Source organism: Dendrobates tinctorius, unplaced genomic scaffold, assembly GCF_039654945.1.
Source record: "Dendrobates tinctorius isolate UK_male_01 unplaced genomic scaffold, ASM3965494v1 ptg000090l, whole genome shotgun sequence".
NCBI lineage: Eukaryota > Metazoa > Chordata > Amphibia > Anura > Dendrobatidae > Dendrobates > Dendrobates tinctorius.
Genome location: NW_027361758.1, coordinates 2312397 through 2330556, shown reverse-complemented (window position 1 = coordinate 2330556; position 18160 = coordinate 2312397). Strand labels below are relative to the sequence as shown.

The window sequence follows — 18160 nt, the reverse complement described above, 5'->3', positions numbered from 1 at the left end:
TGTGAACTTTTGATCAGGGTCATTTGGATGTTTTGGGTTGTCATTATGATTTAAAAAGAGAAAACACAGTAGTTTGACAATAAATGGCTTCACCCAACCAATAACCATGAGTAGAGAAAAAAACTTTTGGTGTGATCATTCATATTCTCTGCAAAAAGGCCAAGAAAGCAAAAATTCTGCGGGGGTATGTAAACTTTTGAGCACAACTGTATCTAGGCAGCAGAGGTAACCTAGTTGGTGGTCCCCGGTCCAAGTATGGCGCACACCAAGATGAGTTTCGGAGCATGTAGTGTCAGCTATTGCCGCCTAGTGTCTAATAAAGGTGTTTTATTTCCTATGCCATTTCCCACACATTTTGACCAATGTTCGGTGTTCTCTTCTTGGTTCATTGTAGAACATTTGACAACCAGATTGTCTGCCAAAAGTATTGCCATTCTTGTCTATGAAAACACATTTGCAGCGATGTCCACAGAATCTGCATTTTTTGGAAATATATACACTGCATGCAGAATTATTAGGCAAGTTGTACTTGAGAGGATTCTTTTTATTATTGAACAACAACTATGTTCTCAATCAACCCAAAAGACTCAAATATCAAAGCTTAATATTTTTGGAAGTTGGAGTGTTTTTTTTTTTTGTTTTTTTTTAGATTTGGCTATAGGAGGATATCTGTTTTTTCAGGTAACTATTACAGTGCAGAATTATTAGGCAACTTAATAAAAACCAAATATATACCCATCTCACTTGTTTATTTTCACCAGGTAAACCAATATAACAAAAAATTTATAAATAAACATTTCTGATATTCAAAAACAAACATAAAAATCAGTGACCAATATAGCCACCTTTATTTACGATGACACTCAAAAGCCTTCCATCCATAGATTCTGTCAGTTGCTTGATCTGTTTACGATCAACATTGCGTGCAGCAGCCACCACAGCCTCCCAGACACTGTTCCGAGAGGTGTACTGTTTTCCCTCCCTGTAGATCTCATATTTTATAAGGGACCACAGGTTCTCTATGGGGTTCAGATCAGGTGAACAAGGGGGCCATGTCATTACTTTTTCTTCTTTTAGACCTTTACTGGCCAGCCACGCTGTGGAGTATTTGGATGCATGTGATGGAGCATTGTCCTGCATGAAAATCATGTTTTTCTTGAACGATACCGACCTCTTCCTGTACCACTGCTTGAAGATGTCTTCCAGAAACTGGGAGTTGAGCTTCACTCCATCCTCAACCCGAAAAGGTCCCACAAGTTCATCTTTGATGATACCAGCCCATACCAGTACCCTACCTCCACCTTGCTGGCATCTGAGTCAGAGTGGAGCTCTCTGGCCTTTACTGATCCAGCCTCGGGCCCATCCATCTGGCCCATCAAGAGTTACTCTCATTTCATCAGTCCATAAAACCTTAGAAAAATCAGGTCTTAAGATATTTCTTGGCCCAGTCTTGACGTTTTATCTTATGTTTCTTGTTCCTAAGGCGGTCATTTTTCAGCCTTCCTTACCTTGGCCCTGTCCCTGAGTATGGCACACCTTGTGCTTTTTGATACTTCAGTAACATTGCAGCTCTGAAATATGGCAAAACTGGTGGCAAATGGCATCTTGGCAGCTTCACGCTTGATTTTCCTCAATTCATGGGCAGTTTTTTTGCGTCTTTTTTTATCAACACGCTTCTTGCGACCCTGTTGGATATTTGCCATGAAACGCTTGATTGTTCAGTGATCATGCTTCAAAAGTTTGTCAAGGTCAAGACTGCTGCATCCCTCTGCAAGATATCTCTCAATTTTTGACTTTTCAGAGTCCATCAAATCTTTCTTCTGACCCATTTTGCCAACAGAAAGGAAGTTGCCTAATAATTAAGCACACCTTATATAGGGTGTTGATGTCATTAGACCACACCCCTCCTCATTAGAGATGCAAATCACCTGATTTACATAATGGTCAGTTGGCTTTCAAGCCTATACAGCTTGCAGTAAGACAACATGTATAAAAAGGATGATGTGATCAAAATACTCATTTGCCTAATAATTCTGCACACAGTGTACAGAAGCTTTAGCAGAATGTGAGATTCCAGTATTTTTTTTTACTGTCCTATTAAATCACCACTCCACCGGGTTTTTTTTTTTTTTTTTTTTTTTTCCAGCATTGGAGTGAGGCTTCTAATGTAAGGTCCCTGATCCCGGTCTTATACTCACCCTCCAGCATCTTCAGCTTTTTCTGGCCTCCGCTCTGGTCCCGCAGCACCATCTTATGACTGCAACTTCAGACCTGGCAGAAGTTACGTCATAAGTTCTCGATCTAAGTCTATGAGAACATGTCGTCGACGCGTCACCCCTCTATACTTCTCATCTGGGTAAGGTATACTTTATTTTACAATATAGCTTCAGCGGTTTTCTTCATAGGCTGAATGCCTTAGTAATTACTGTGCATACCTTTTATTCCCATAACTAGCATATTATTGTGAATATTAGTTTTTGAATTGATGGCCATCTGCCAATTATATCTTATGTACTATATGACCCTCAGCTTGCACTCTGTGTCCCAGCATTTTTTGTTGCACGTATGCACTGTTTCTTCCCCATTCTACCGGTTCCCTGATTCATAATATCTAATAAAGTGTTTACATTTTTATACCCTACTGGACCATTTGATCGTTTTTCTTTCTTGTTTTTGTAAGTCTACGAGAGCCAGTTTGCGGCTTTCATAGACTTGTATTGAAGAGTGACCTCTGGCTCGCTCCATGAAACACTAGCGCAATCTGGCAGGTCACAAACTGCAATAGACAGACGGGAGTGGCGAGTATAAAGATAGGGTCAGGGACCTTAGATTAGAAGCACCACTCCAACGCTGCAATAGAAATAAAGCCGGAGTGTTGCTTTACACTGCTCTTTTACACAAATATTATTTTAGACAATCATTAACTTATGTCTAGCATGTTGGTTAGCAATTACAAGCAAATTACTGAAAAGTTCTATATATCTGACACTGATCTACTTGTGAATTTTTTTTTTATTTTTTTTTAGGGGACCTGATGTTTATAAGCAAGTCACCTATTAGTGCCTTGAATTGGACACCCTCATACCCCACATGCCAGAGCACAGTATCTTTAAGTCCGGCTCTCATTCTGGTGGATTACACATCCATTTATACCAATAACTGATCACTGAAAATCGAGAAGCCAAACTGCAGTGATCAGCTGATTGGCACGCTAACTTCTAATGATATAGACGTGGTTTTCATGAATTAACCATAGTAATTAAAAATATGCTGTATCATAAGCAGAATTATATTACATGTAAGAACATACAATTATCCAATCCTCCCTTATATCCACTTACCTACTGTAAGGTCTAAATGGTTTCGCTCTCCTAGTGCACGTAACCTGTATAGACACCCACTTTGATAGTAATATTGAAGAAATTGTACACAGCCTGCAAAAAAACAGAGAAGAAAGAAATTACTATACTACCTATGCCCAGAAAATAGTCACGCATTAGACAAGAACATAAATCAATCGAGTCAATTCCATCAAGGCAAAAGTGCAAGTGTTCTCAAAACACAATTGATAAAAAAAACCTTGCCTGTTTCATTAAATACTTGTATTCTCTGTGAAATAACAATTCTGGGCCATTTTTTTTTTATTATAACTGTTATACTCAGATGCCGCCTAGGGGGACACGTGTGCGGGTCAGGCACGTGTCTCCCTGAAGCATAAGTATCACTGTAGCAAAAGTATCGTGAAAGTCTTAGTTACTCACCGGTTAACGGTATTTTTCGGAGTCCATGACAGCACCACCTGAGAGAGGGGATCCGCCCTTCTTAGGAACAGGAAAACCTACAGATACAAAAGGGCGGCACCTCTCCCACGCATCAGTTGGATTACAGAGTATAAAAAGAGGACCTCCAAGGTTAATGCATAATTATATGTACAACAATATCAACACTTAAATCTTTATCACCCGTGGATATGTACAAAGGGAAGACGTGCACACCCAAATTAACTAAGGGAAGGGAATCTATGGGTGCCGTCATGGACTCCGAAAAATACCGTTAACCGGTGAGTAACTAAGACTTTATTCGGTCGTCCATGACAGCACCACCTGAGAGAATTACAGAGAGTAATCACTACTTTAGGGGGGGACTACAGCCTGCAGAACCCAGCCTGCAGAACCCTGATACCGAAGGAGAGGTCTGCAGAGGCACCCAAGTCTAGTCTATAATGACTATAAAAAGTGCTCGGAGAGGACCAAGTGGCCGCCTTACAAATCTGGTCGATGGAGACTTCCGACCTCTCGGCCCACGAGGTTGCCACGGCTCTGGTGGAATGCGCCTTCAATTTCTCCGGAGCTACTCTACCTTTTGAGGCATAAGCTAACGAGATTGCTTCTCTAATCCACCTGGCTAGTGTACTTTTGGACACCCTAAGACCTTTCCTAGGGCCTTAGTAGGAGACAAAGAGAGCATTGTCTTTCTTCCAGGGATCGGTAGCTGCTAGATACTCCAAGAGGCATCTCCTAACATCTAAAGTGTGTAGCTTCTCCTCTTTCTCATTAGTTGGTTTAGGGAGGAAGGATGGAAGGACTATTTCCTGCAACCTATGAAAGCTGGAGGCTACTTTTGGTAAATACGCTGGGTCGGGTCTAAGTATTACCCTATCCTCCTTTACCTGAAGAAAAGGTGGGCGCCTAGACAATGCCTGAATGTCGCTTACCCTACGGGCTGACGTTATGGCTATTAGGAAAGCTATTTTGAGGGACAAGCTCCTAATAGAGGCCGACGAGATGGGTTCAAATGGCGCTTCTGTCATAGCTGTGAGGACTAGGTTCAAATCCCATGGCGTGAGTCTATTCTTTACTATTGGTCTGGATCTACTCGCTGCTTTGATAAATCTTTTGACCCAATAATTAGCCGCGATGTTGCAGCTAAAGAGGGCCCCTAAGGCGGATACCTGTACTTTAAGGGTACTGGTGGAGAGACCCAAGTCCAGCCCTTTTTGTAAAAATTCCAAGATCTGGCCTATGGGGACGGAATCACCAGTATTTACATTTGAGCTTTCGAGGAACCTTTTCCAAATTCTGACGTAAATCTTAGTTGTCACTACTTTCCTACTTTTTAGTAGAGTGTCAATTAGGTCTGGAGAGAAGCCTTTACTTTCTAGCAGTGACCGCTCAAATTCCACGCCGTGAGATGTAGGCCAGCCACCTGAGGGTGGAAGACCGGGCCCTGGGACAGAAGGTCCGGGATGTCCGGGAGAACCCAAGGATCGTCTACCGACATGATCCTGAGGTTCGAAAACCATGCTCTTCTGGGCCAGAACGGGGCGATGACTATGACCCTTGCCCTGTCTTTCCTGATCTTCCTCAACACTAGAGGAAGTAGAGATAGGGGAGGAAAGGCGTAGGCTAGCCTGAAGTCCCATTTTATCAGAAGCGCATCTACTGCCAGAGGAGTCTCCCTGGGGTTTAGGGTGCAAAACTGTGTCGTTTTCGAGTTCTCCTTGGTGGCGAATAGATCCACCTCTGGCTGACCCCATCTCTGCACAATCTGAACGAAAATGGAGGTGTTTAAGGCCCACTCTCCTTGTTTTAACAGATTGCGGCTTAGGAAATCTGCCGCGATGTTCTCTTTCCCTCTTATGTGAAGAGCCGTGAGAGATAAAAAATGACGCTCTGCTAGCTGGAACAACTGTCCTGCCACCTTCATCAGAGTTCTGGATCGAGTTCCGCCTTGGTGGTTGATATAGGCCACGGCCACTCGATTGTCCGATAGAACTCGTACGTGATGGCCCTGTAGATACATAAGGAGCTCTTTAGCTGCGAGTACTACCGCTGTTAATTCTTTCAAATTAGAAGACATTTGTATCTGATCTCGTTCCCATAGGCCCTGGACCAGAATTTCTTCCATATGTGCCCCCCAACCGGAAGGACTTGCATCCGTGGTGACCACGCGGGTAATGTTATACTCCCAAGGGACCCCTATAGACAAGTTATTTCTTTCTAGCCACCATTCCAGGGACTCTATTGTGTTTCTAGATAATGTCAGTCGACCTTCTAAGTTACCCCCAAGAATCCTCTGATACCATAAAACTTCGCCCTGTAGAGTTCTCGTATGAACTTGGGCCCACTGGACTGCGGGAATGCAGGATGAGAGGGAACCCAACAGGGACATGGCTTTCCTGAGGGACATGGAGGGGTTGTTGGAGGCGTTCAGGACCCGGCCATGCAGGTGCAGCAGCTTCTCTGGGGGCAGGCGGCATTCCTGCTTTTTTGAATCTAGGGTTAGGCCTAGAAATTGTTGAATTTTTAATGGCTGCAAACGGGATTTTTTGATATTAAGTAGCCATCCCAACCGCTCTAGAGCCGCCGTTGTTTTCTGTAACTGTTCTAAACACTGCTCGGCTGAACTGCCTATTATAAGGAGGTCATCTAAATAGGGGACGACTAGAATGTTTAGCTCGCGCAGATGGGCCATCACTTCTGCCATCACTTTGGTGAATACTCGAGGCGCAACCGCCACCCCGAAGGGTAGGGCCGCGTACTGGAAGTGCTGGATTGACCCATCCAACTGAACCGCCAGTCTAAGGAAAGATTGGTGTGCTAGACCTATGGGTATATGATAGTAAGCGTCTTTCAGATCTAGGACCACCATGAAGCAGTTTTGAAACAGCATCTTTATTGCGGTGTTGATTGTTTCCATTTTAAATGGACGTACAACCAGGAATTTATTGAGGGCTTTGAGGTTAAATATAGCCCTAAATGAGTCGTCTGGTTTACGGACCAAGAACAGGGGGGAATAGAAGCCTTTCCCCCTCTCTTCCTCTGGAACTCTCGTCAGGACTTTTTTGTCCAGCAGCTCGAGGACCTCGGTCTCCAGGGCAGCTTGTTCTAGCGGGGAAGATTTGAATGGAGTTACCTTGAACCAATCTTGGGGAACGCAGGTGAACTCTAGGTGCAGTCCTGTAGCTATCACCCCCAGTATCCAGCTGCTATTCGAGATTCTGGCCCAGGCCGGGTAGAAGGCAGATAATCTTCCTCCTACCGGAGCCACTAGTCATTGGGGCGGCTTCTTATTATCCCGTGATTGACCTTCTTGGCGCCCCCCCTCCTCCATACATGAAGCCCCCGTACCTCTGGTTTTTTTGTTGTCCCATCTGTTCTGATCTCTGGCCTGTCTCCTGCGGGAATACCCTTTCCTAGAAAAGGGACGTCTCCAGGATGTATTCGGCAGACTCGGAAATTTCTTTTTCTCATCCCCGGCCTTCTCTAACAGTTCGTCTAGGACGGGGCCGAACAAGTATTCACCCTCACAGGGGATAGAACAGAGACGGGACCTGGCTTGGATATCTCCCGGCCAGCATTTTAACCAGAGGGCTCTTCGGGCCGAATTAGACAAGCTTGCAGACCTAGCCGCCATTCTTACTGAGTCCGCCGAGGCATCTGCCAGAAAGGCAGCAGCATTCTGGATAATTGGTAGAGACTTACGGATGGAGGCTCGCGAGGTTCCATCCTTTAGCTGAGAGTCCAATTGATCCAGCCAGACCATCATGGATCTGGCTGCGCACGTGGCTGCTATTGTTGGCCTTAGGGCGCCTGCTGACATCTCCCATGTGCCCTTTAAAAAGGAATCTGCCTTTTTATCTAGGGGGTCTTTAAGGGAGGCCATATCGTCGAAGGGTATAGATGACTTTTTTGAGGCTTTAGCTACCGCTGCATCCAGCTTAGGGGCCTTATCCCATCGACTTACTATTGGGTCCTCAAAGGGGTATCTACGTTTGAAAGCGGGCGGCATAGAACCCCTTTTTTCCGTTTTTTTCCACTCCCTGTCAATCAGGCTCTGGACTTTTTCGTTTAGTGGAAAAGTCCTTTGTTTTCTGGGGTCTAGACCCCCGAACATAATGTCCTGAGCAGACAGTTCTGTCTTTTTTTCTTCTCCCCCCATGGTTGACCTTATGGTTTTTCTTTAATTTATCCATTTGGTCCAAGGGAAAGCAGAACCGGCTGGAATCCTCTTCGGAAGAAGAGGAGGCCGAGGACTCTGAGGAGATATCTTCCTTCCTAGGGCCGACTGAAGACTCTGAGCCTGAAACACTAGCTCGTCTTCTTTTAGAAGAACCTTCTTTTGATAGGGCTTTTATTTCAGTCCTGATTAATTGCCTCAGGTCTGTAGCGAAGCTTGGAGCTTCTTCCGCTACCTGTATAAATAGGAAAGAGTGTAAGAGTCTGATACTCCACTCACGTTCTACCCCTCATCTCCGTCCCTACCGTCTGTCTCACGCAAGACTGACACAATCTCTTGGGGTGGCCATCTGGTAAAGGGCAACTACAGAGGGCACATTCCTTGTGCTTCTGCTTCCCTGTGGCCTTCTTCCCCTGAGAATCAAACACATAAGGGGACACTGCATCAGGGTACATTCTCGCAGATCTCTTACCCTTGCAGATGAGGACAGGTACCGGATCATGGGGGGCTGCGGGAGGATCCTTTGACCTAGAGGAACTGCTGTGGCTCCGTCCACTTGAACGTCCCTCCTTCCTCTTAGGTTGGTCACTGGGGCGCTTTGCCACGGGCTGCACCTCTTGTGGGTCCATGGGGGCTTCTGTTGTGTCCATCGCTGGGCCTCCAGAAGCACCTCCGCAGTGATGCCTTCTGTCTTAAGAAGGCTCCCCCTCCGGATTAGCAGGACTCTGTCCGGTGTTCGGGCCCCCCATTGGACCGCTCCCCGCGATCCTCCCCTTCAGGTGCCCGGCCCCCTCAGGCGGCGGGCGCGCATCGGCGTGCGTTCACCACAACCGGAAGTCGCCGGCATCCGACTTCCGGCGCTAGGCCCCGCCCCCTTCGCCACGTCACTTCCCCGCGCGACAGAGGCCGCAGGGACGCGCGGCAAGGGGCTAGAACTGCGCCGCCGGCTCGGAACCGCCGCTCCCTTTGTGGGACACCGCCAGCGGCGCCCGCCCGAACGGACCGCACCCCCGGGGGAAGGAGACACAGGGGGACCCGCTTACCGTGGAGAAGGCGACCGCCGAACCCTGTCTCCGCCTGCTCTTACCACTGCCGTGGAAATCCTACCCGGACCCACCGTGGCGCATCCAGGGCCCCCAGCGAGACCGAGGTAGGAGAACCCCCCGCTACCTGAGTCGGTCCGCTGGCCTGGGATTCGGTTATCCATGACGGACGATCTGTAGGGAGTTCTGTCCTTGTTAGGAACAGGAAACCAACTGATGCGTGGGAGAGGTGCCGCCCTTTTGTATCTGTAGGTTTTCCTGTTCCTAAGAAGGGCGGATCCCCTCTCTCAGGTGGTGCTGTCATGGACGACCGAATAAGATGCAGTTATTACTACGGCAGATAATTAGCATCAAGCTCCTCTCCTCTCTTCACACAGGTACAATCTCTGCTCCTGCTACAATCCCTGTTTGCTGTCATCTAGTGCAACCTTTCATTCAATGGTATATAACAGTGCCTACTGAATGTTTGCCAAATTCATTTGTTGCACTGAACTCAATACTTACTGCTGTATAGCCATGTTGGGGCCAGTAGAGATGTTATCAGGTGTAAGGTGTTACTAGCATATGGATGTAGCCAGGCCCTGTGCCTTTGATTGTCTAACATCCCCTGGTTTGCTAGGCAATTGGTAATTTATTCCAAATCAGTTCCCACAATCCCTCTCACCTGATCCTCTACTCAGTCCTATATATTCAGATGCCGCCTAGGGGGGCAAGTGTGCGGGTCAGGCACGTGTCTCCCTGCAGCATAAGTATCACTGCAGCTAAAGTATCTTGAAGATGCAGTTATTACAACGGCAGTTAGTCTCGGCAGGAGTCAGGACCCCACACTATGTACCTGTCTCTTTTGGGTATGTCTGCTGAGTAAGCCCTCCTTATTACTTGGACTTAGCTTTTTTTTAACCTATCTTGTTTCTTCACCATGTTTATGTGGCGCCCCTGAGGCTCAGTCACCACAGAGGTACTGCACCTTCTCCTAAGGTGTGGTGCCCCACCATCCAGGTAAGTTGGAGGCTCCTGACCACGCTCCAACACTCGCACCCCACACAATAGAGTAGTTCAGCACAACCACAGTGCAGCTCCTTGCTTAGAGAGAAGCAGAGCACCTTTGGCGGTTCCCTGCTTGGAACACTAGACATGCTGGGAGGTGGGTGGAGTTGAGAACATATAAAAGAGCGGGATGGTTTAGAATTACAGGTCAGTCAGTCAGTGAGTCTGACAGGAGGGCAGTGAGGAAGGAAGCCACTCGGGAGGAGTGGGGATCCCTGAAAGAAGGGATGGAGGAAGGAGTGCTGCAGCTGCCTCAGTGACCTGAGCCAGCTGGCACGGAAAGGAAAGGAAAGAAGGAGAAGGACGTTGACCTGAAGCCTGAGCTTCCATAGAAGGGAAAGGACATGTACGGAACGTAGTAGTAAAGGGAACACAGAGGACGTGGGTTAGAGGAAGAACCCTGCCTAGAAGTTCTAAGCGCAAGGCCAGTCCCCGAGGTTGTATGAACACTAATGGTTCTGCAGCAGACACCGGTGGAGTAGTGGGCTGTAAATGCACTACTCCCATCTAAGACTTGAGGGCACAACAGCAATACGGATAGAGAGCCAGGACTTAGGAGTTGAGAGTCCCCGAAGCAGGCTACAGCTGTCTGCCGTGCAAGTAGAGTTCATGGGAACATCTGTCAGGAGGAACTCCGGAGTACCACGGTACTGGTGATCTTCACACTTAAAGGCGCTATAGAGGAGACGTTCAGGAAAGACACATAAGTTGGCGGAGTGTGGAAGGGAGCTTTCCATCTTGCCGGGAGGTTGACCGAGTCCCTGACCCGGGAGGACACGGCACAGAAGCGGGCACTATAGACTGAGTAAAGCTTTGGAACTACATGCCCTGGTGTCCTCCATTCCTTCCTGCGTCCGTCCGCCTGACACTGCTACATCCCCTGCGCCGGACACTACACGATCTAAGTGTCTCCACATCTACACTGCCCTGGGACAACATCCCTGCCTGTGGAGGGCTATACCATCATTGCTGCACCACACCATCTGTCCCGGAGGATCTGCATGCAGCGTCGGCTTAACACCTCCCTTGCCGAACACCACAGGTGGCGTCACAAACTATTCATCTAACTACATTCCACCATTCACATCTTCCTATTACTTGGGCGCCCAGGGCCACGGTCCAGGTCACCGCTGCTGTGACACATCCCACTGATACCGGCCCGGTACAGAGTACCCCACAGCCCTGAGAGGGCGACCCATTTACACATGCCCTTACAGTGTTTACTCCTTTAGTCCTCACTCTCCTTCGCTATTCCCAAACCCCAGCACCCTCTAACCAAATAATCATCTCCCCTTCCCTCTTTCCTCCCCACCTGACCTCTGCTGAACTGCTCCTCAACCTCAAATCTGTCCGAATGAAACATAAAACAAGCTGCCCACTATCCTTCTCCCATATGCTCTCCCTTTCTCTGCTTCTCCTCACTGCTAGCGACATATCTCCCAATCCTGGACCCCCACAGCTCATACCCCCCCATTACTTCCCCTTCCTACAGCTCCCTATCTAATAAGAACTACCGCAATCTTTCCAACTTAAAACCTGTGCCACTGACACCCAACCCCCTGCTCCCTCTCTCGGGAGCACTTTGGAATGCCCGTTCCATCTGCAATAAACTCCATGTGATTCATGACCTCTCTCTCTCTCACAATCTTGCCTTCCTCAGCCTCACAGCAACATGGCTGACACCCTCTGACACCGCCTCCCCTGCTGCGCTGTTACGGCAGCCTCCACTTCACCCACGCTCCTCGCCCTGGCAACAGACACGGTGGAGAAGTGGGTCTTCTTTCTTTCAACTGCACCTTCAACCCAATCCCACCTCTTCCCTCCCTAATCCTCCCCTCTTTTGAAGTCCACTCTGTCCGCATCTACTCTCCCTCCAACCTCCAAGTGGCCGTCATATACCAACCTCCAGGCCCGACCACTGCCTTCATTGACCAATTCTCTACCTGTCTTCTTCATTTTCTTTCAACTGACACCCTCACTCTCATCATGGGTGACTTCAACATCCCCACTGATACCCTTCAGTCAGCAGCCTCCAAACTCCGGTCCCTTACTTCATCCTTTGGACTTACTCAGTGGTCCTCCTCAGCCACCCACACATTAGACCTGGTCTTCACCAGTCTCTGCTCTCTTTCTAACTTCACCACCTCCCCTCTCCCTCTGACCACCATCTACTCACTTTCTCATCCCTGTCCTCCTCACCTGGCACCCATGTCCAGCAACACGTGCACCCCCGCAGAAACCTTGCACACCTAGACACCCATGTGCTCTCTGACTCTATTCTACCACTGGCATCCATATCCTCACTCCATGACACAGACGGTGCCACTGTTTTCTACAATGCCACTCTCGCATCAGCTATTGACGCGGTTGCCAACAGGCAACCCTGGCACAATAACACCAATAAAAAGCTCCGGCAAGTGTCCAGGATTGCAGAGGGGCGCTGGAAGAAAACAAATTCGCAAGATGACATCACCACATTCAAACAGGCAACACTCGATTTCAAATCTGCCCCCACCTCTGCTAAACAGGCCTACTTTACAACCCTCGTATCTTCCCTATCTTACAACCCCAGTTATTCAAAACTTAACTCCCTCCTCCAACCTCCCTCATCTCTGCCGAGGACTTTGCCACACACTTCAAAAAACAAGATTGACCAAACAAGGCAAGTCTTAATCACTCAATCACCACAAGCCCTTTGGATACCAGACCAATGACCAAACCCCATAACTTCACTCTCCAACATCACTGAAGGGAAGCTTAATCATCTCTTCTCCAAATTGCACCTCACAGCCTGTGCACTCGACCCCATCTCCTCTCTAACCTCACCACCACACTTATCCCATCCCTAACCCACCTCTTCAACCTATCACTAACGTCCGGTACCTTCCCTTCTGCTTTCAAACATGCCACAATCACGCCTATCCTTAAAAAGCCAACCCTCGACCCAACCGCTATGTCCAGCTATCGCCCAATATCGTTGCTCCCATTCGCTTCCAAACTCCTGGAACAGCTTGTCCATGCTGAACTTTCCTCCCACCCATCATCTAACTTGCTCTTTGACAATCTACAATCGGGTTTCCGCCCCCATCACTCCACTGAGACAGCCCTGACCAAAATTACTAACGACCTACTTACAGCCAAGTCAAATGGACAATACTCTATACGCCTGCTTCTAGACCTGTCCTCTGCATTCGACACAGTTGACCACTGCCTCCTACTACAGATCCTCTCCTCCTTTAGCATCAAAGGCCTTGCCCTATCCTGGATCTCCTCATACCTTTCCAACCGCACATTCAGCGTCTCCCACTCCCACACCACCTTCTCTTCCCACCCTCTCTCTGTTGGAGTCCCCCAAGGCTCTGTTTTAGGACCCCTACTCTTCTCAATCTATACACTTGGTCTGGGGCAACTCAAAGTCCCACGGATTCCACTACCACCTTTATGCTGATGACACTCAGATCTACCTCTCTGGCCCAGACGTCACCTCTCTGCTGTCCCGAATCCCATTGTGTCTATCAGCCATATCCTCCTTCTCCTCTCGCTTCCTCAAGCTCAATGTGGACAAATCTGAACTCATCATCTTTCCTCCATCTCACAGATCTTCCTTACCCGACCTAGCTATAACAATTAATGACATCACACTTTCCCCAGTACCGGAAGTCCGCTGCCTCTGAGTAACCTTTGACTCTGCCCTGTCCTTCAAACCGCACATCCAAGCTCTTTCTACCTCCTGTCTCCTCCAGCTCAAAAATATTTCCAGAATCCGTCCTTTCCTCAACCCTCAATCTACTAAAATGCTTGTGCATGCCCTCATCTTCTCCCACCTCGACTACTGCAACATCCTTTTCTGTGGTCTCCCTGCTAACACCCTCGTACCTCTCCAGTCCATCCTTAACTCTGCCGCCCGACTAATTCATCTCTCTCCCCACTACTCCTTTGCTTCTCCCCTTTGCAAATCTCTTCACTGGCTCCCATTCCCTCAGCGTATCCAGTTCAAATTACTAATACTGACCTACAAGGCCATCTATAACCTGTCTCCCCCATATGTCTCTGATCTAATCTCCCAATACCTTCCCTCACATAATCTCAGTTCCACCCAAGACCTGCTTCTCTCCTCCACACTTATTCGCTCCTCACCCAACCACATATGGATCCTTCTTACAGAACCTGAAAACCCACCTCTTCAAGAAAGCCTACAGCCTGCAATGACCCAGCTACCTCCTCTCTCACCACTACCGGTGATATCACCTCAACCAACACCGGAACTGCTGCAACCCACCAACCTACTGTCTCCTTCCCCACCATCCTGTAGCATGTAAGCCCGAAAGGGCAGGGTCCTCTCTCCCCTATGTATCAGTCTGTCATTGTTAGTTTGTTTACTGTAAGTGATATCTGTAATTTGTATGTAACCCCTTCTCATGTACAGCACCATGGAATCAATGGTGCTATATAAATAATAATAATGATAATACTCGTGCTGTTACTCTGTTTCTTATTAGAAACGTATGTATAAACTGACAAATTGTTCTTACTGTCCCCTGTGGACGATGTCATAATGTGGATTGATTACATTTATCAATTTATAGATGCATCTCCAGAAGGAATAACAGGGAAATAGTGCAATGCGCAGTTGTAATAAAAATAGAACTGTCATATTAACCATTTCCAGACCACCCATAGACTTTAAACATCCACTCATTTGGCACTTTATTCTGCAATGACATTCTAAAACATCAATGCTGAGTAAGTCGTTTGCACGCAGCTGAGAAGCTGCAAGAGCGGGCTGTCAGACACAGCCGGACTCCCTATTGAGAAGGTCGGATTGGGTTTATTGGTTTATTACCATCACGGCCTTCCTAATCGCTGTATACATAAGGTTGAACAAGTAATTTACATGCAGTAAAAGGAAACCCTGTCAGAGCTTCAACTTCCAGACACCGCTATCGTGTGATCGCTGGATGTAAGGAAGGGAGCAGGAGCAAGTGGGTAGAGGATTCTGTCAGCTCTGATATGCAGCCAGGAGACTTATTTACCTCTGTAACTTAGGCTAATGTACCAGCCTCAGTTACAGAGAAAAATCAGTAAAAAGACTGATGTCAAAATCCCCATTCCCTCTAAAACAGACATGTCAGGCAAGCGCAGATTCTCTTTAAAAGTGGAATTATTCTATAATTAGAATGTGACTTATCTCCCATGTAGTATTACGTTTACATATAGATACACAGACAATTACCAATGTTCTTTCTTACTTTGATATATTGAGAATGCAAGAAACTGATTGCGGAACATCTGATACATCAGTCCATCTGGCCTATGAAAGACAAAACAGAAACTTTAGAACTTGACAGACTACAAATATTTTTGGGAACCAATATATTACAATTTATCAAAACAGTGTTCAATATAGCTGCTCTGCACTACTGCTTATACGGTGGGTATTAGAGACTTACCATGTAAGCATTACCCCAGACAGAAATGTGGACACATAATGGTGAGAAACCCACCAGCCTTTTATCCTGTGGAAGAAAGCAAACATTCACATCGCAAAAATGTGATAAAGTGTCAGCAAATGGAATAGTCATGCTTCTATTCCAAAAACAAGTTTTTTCTGATCACCAAATGTATGAACAATGGAGAGATTATGACTGTAAATAAACGCACCTTGATCCGTTGCTTATGAGGATACTTTCCCTTATCGTCAATGTGCAGAAGTACCAGACCAGTAAGAAGTTGAACACTTCATCTGTGACTCTAGGAGGCAATGAATTGCAGAGGTTGTGAAGCAGAATTATGCAGATGAAGTAATTCACACTGGCAAGTTTTCTTTCAGCCCTGTACACTGCATTGCACTAATAATGATTATGAGAACAACAAGCCCCTTCTTAAACTCTTGTCATGGAGGACCTCAAGGATCATTCATTTTTGTGCTGCCTCATTCTTAGAGGTAAAATTTAACAGGCAAAATCCCATCTGTCTAACGACAGCCCTTGGACTACTCATTGTAAGAATGTCGCGACGACATGTTCTTTGATTCTAAGGCCGAGTTGTATATTTAAAGCGATTCTTGTCCACTGCTAGATATCCCCTGCTTAATCACTTGGGGGGGACGGGAATTTCAAATAAAAACATTGCCTATTCCCCTCCTGCAGCAGCAGCACCGTTAGAATGATGTTGCACCATTATTACCAGCAGGTCATATGACGTTATTGAGTCATGAGTCTGCTGCACTGAGTAGACATTGTTAAAAAAAAAAAAAAAACATAGGGCCCCAGAATGATTAAGCAGGGATTGTACAGTTGTGGTTAATGTTAACTTTTTGCTATATATAACTTATTGAGGAATGTCCATTTTCAGTAAAGTGGTCACTAAAGTCTGCGAAGTACATAAAATGAGAGACTCATCAGATACTCAGCCTCCCTGTGTCCAGCATGAGCTTCTTGGCACTGCTACAGTCCCAGTGTTGGGACTAGATCGAGGCATCAATAGCGCACCTTACTGTTCTAACCACTCACTGATCCATGAGCAGGGTTTGATGGCACACGACACTGAGCTCAGCTTGATATATACTTTACAAGCTTTGGGGATCACTTTGGCAGAAGGGAAGCGTATATCACTGTAACTCTTCCCAGGGGGAGAACTGGATCACTGATGTGTTTTGGCATATACAATACAACAAAGAATGTCACCGCTATGCAACATATATGGATGGGCGGAAATGAGTTCTGAATTGATATGCATGACCTGGAATGTAAGAGGCATAAGAACCCCCTGGAAGAAAATTAAGGTGTTCTCACAAATTAGGCAACATCGTCCTCACATTGTGGCCCTGGTTGAGACCCACCTGACCAGAGATACCGTTCGGTGTGTGTAAAAACCGTGGGTACAATGGTTTATACATGTTTTTCATACCAGCTATTCAAGAGGGGTTTCATTGTTAATCCATAAAGATGTTCTGTGGGAGACCAGAGAGGCCCGGAAAGATCCTGAGGGACGTTTTTTGTTCGTACATGCGTTGATCAACTCTCAGAAATATGTTATCCTGTGTATTTATAATCCCCCTCCGGCCAATATGTCAATTATCCAGAAGGCATTGAGCTTTGCCCTAAATTACCCAGATGCACATGTCATTTGTATGGGTGACTTTAATCTAGTCATGAATTATCATCTTGATAAACTGAGATTGGGTGATGGAATACAGAGTGGGGTCCCCTCCCCGGGCACATCTCCGCTGTCACAATTTATGGCAGGTAGCGGGTGGCTGGATTTACGGAGATTGCGCTATGCAGAGACAAGGGAATATACGTGCCATTCCTCCACTAAACGTTTCCTGTCTCATATAGATTACATCTTTGGATCCAGCAGCCTAGCGACATGGGTGGATGATATTGAACATGGCAGTAGGGGGATTTCAGACCACAGTCCGGTTGTTCTTAAACTAAAGGTACTGTCACACTTAGCGATGTACCAGCTATCCCGACCAGCGATATGACGCGGTCAGGATCGCTGGTACATCGCTAAGTGGTCGCTAGTGAGCTGGCACACAGGCAGATCTCACCAGCGACATCGCTGGGGATGGGGGGGTCGCTACTTACCTGTCACACTAGGCGATCCTGTGTCCTCCCGCCCGGCTCCACGCTCGTCTCTCCACAGGAAGCGCCGCAGGAAGCTGACGACGAGAAACAGTCGTGGACGTTCTCGCGCGATCAGCGATAACCAGCGGGGAAGCGGGTCGTAGGTAAGTATCAGACACAGCGATGTCGCTAGCAATATCGCTATAACGTCACAAGTTATAGCGATATTGCTAGCAATATCGCTCAGTGTGACAGTACCTTTAGGTACGGACCGGTGAATAACAGGATAATATGGAAATTAAACCCTTTCTGGCTGAAATTGATAAAACCACCTGATAAGACGATTGATCAGCTGCATTGCTTCATCTCGTCCCACCCTGAACCCCGAAATATTAATTTATTTTGGGACACTCTTAAAGCTTCCCTGAGGGGTTGTTTAACCTCCACAATCTCTTATATTAAACGAGTAACATCGGAGGAGGATGGTGAGATGGAGCAACGTTTGAAAGATTCGGAAGCCGCCTACATATCTGACCAAAC

The 18160-nt window shown here is 46.9% G+C and overlaps 1 protein-coding gene across 2 annotated transcripts in view; it reads right to left on the bottom strand.

Annotated features, from left to right (window-relative positions):
* Nucleotides 1-18160, bottom strand: part of TMEM120B (transmembrane protein 120B) — a 47783-nt gene that overhangs the window by 13979 nt on the left and 15644 nt on the right. Inside the window, exons 6-9 of one of the 2 annotated variants that reach the window (XR_012234210.1) lie at nucleotides 15711-15800; nucleotides 15500-15565; nucleotides 15283-15360; nucleotides 3342-3434 (exon numbers count right to left, since the gene is read on the bottom strand). Coding sequence is in view for 1 of the 2 variants with exons in the window: in XM_073585988.1 (XP_073442089.1) it covers nucleotides 3342-3434; nucleotides 15299-15360; nucleotides 15500-15565; nucleotides 15711-15800 (311 nt within the window). In the remaining variant the exon portion in view is untranslated. The remainder of the gene's footprint in view (nucleotides 1-3341; nucleotides 3435-15282; nucleotides 15361-15499; nucleotides 15566-15710; nucleotides 15801-18160) is intronic. The other variant, XM_073585988.1, reaches the window with a different exon arrangement.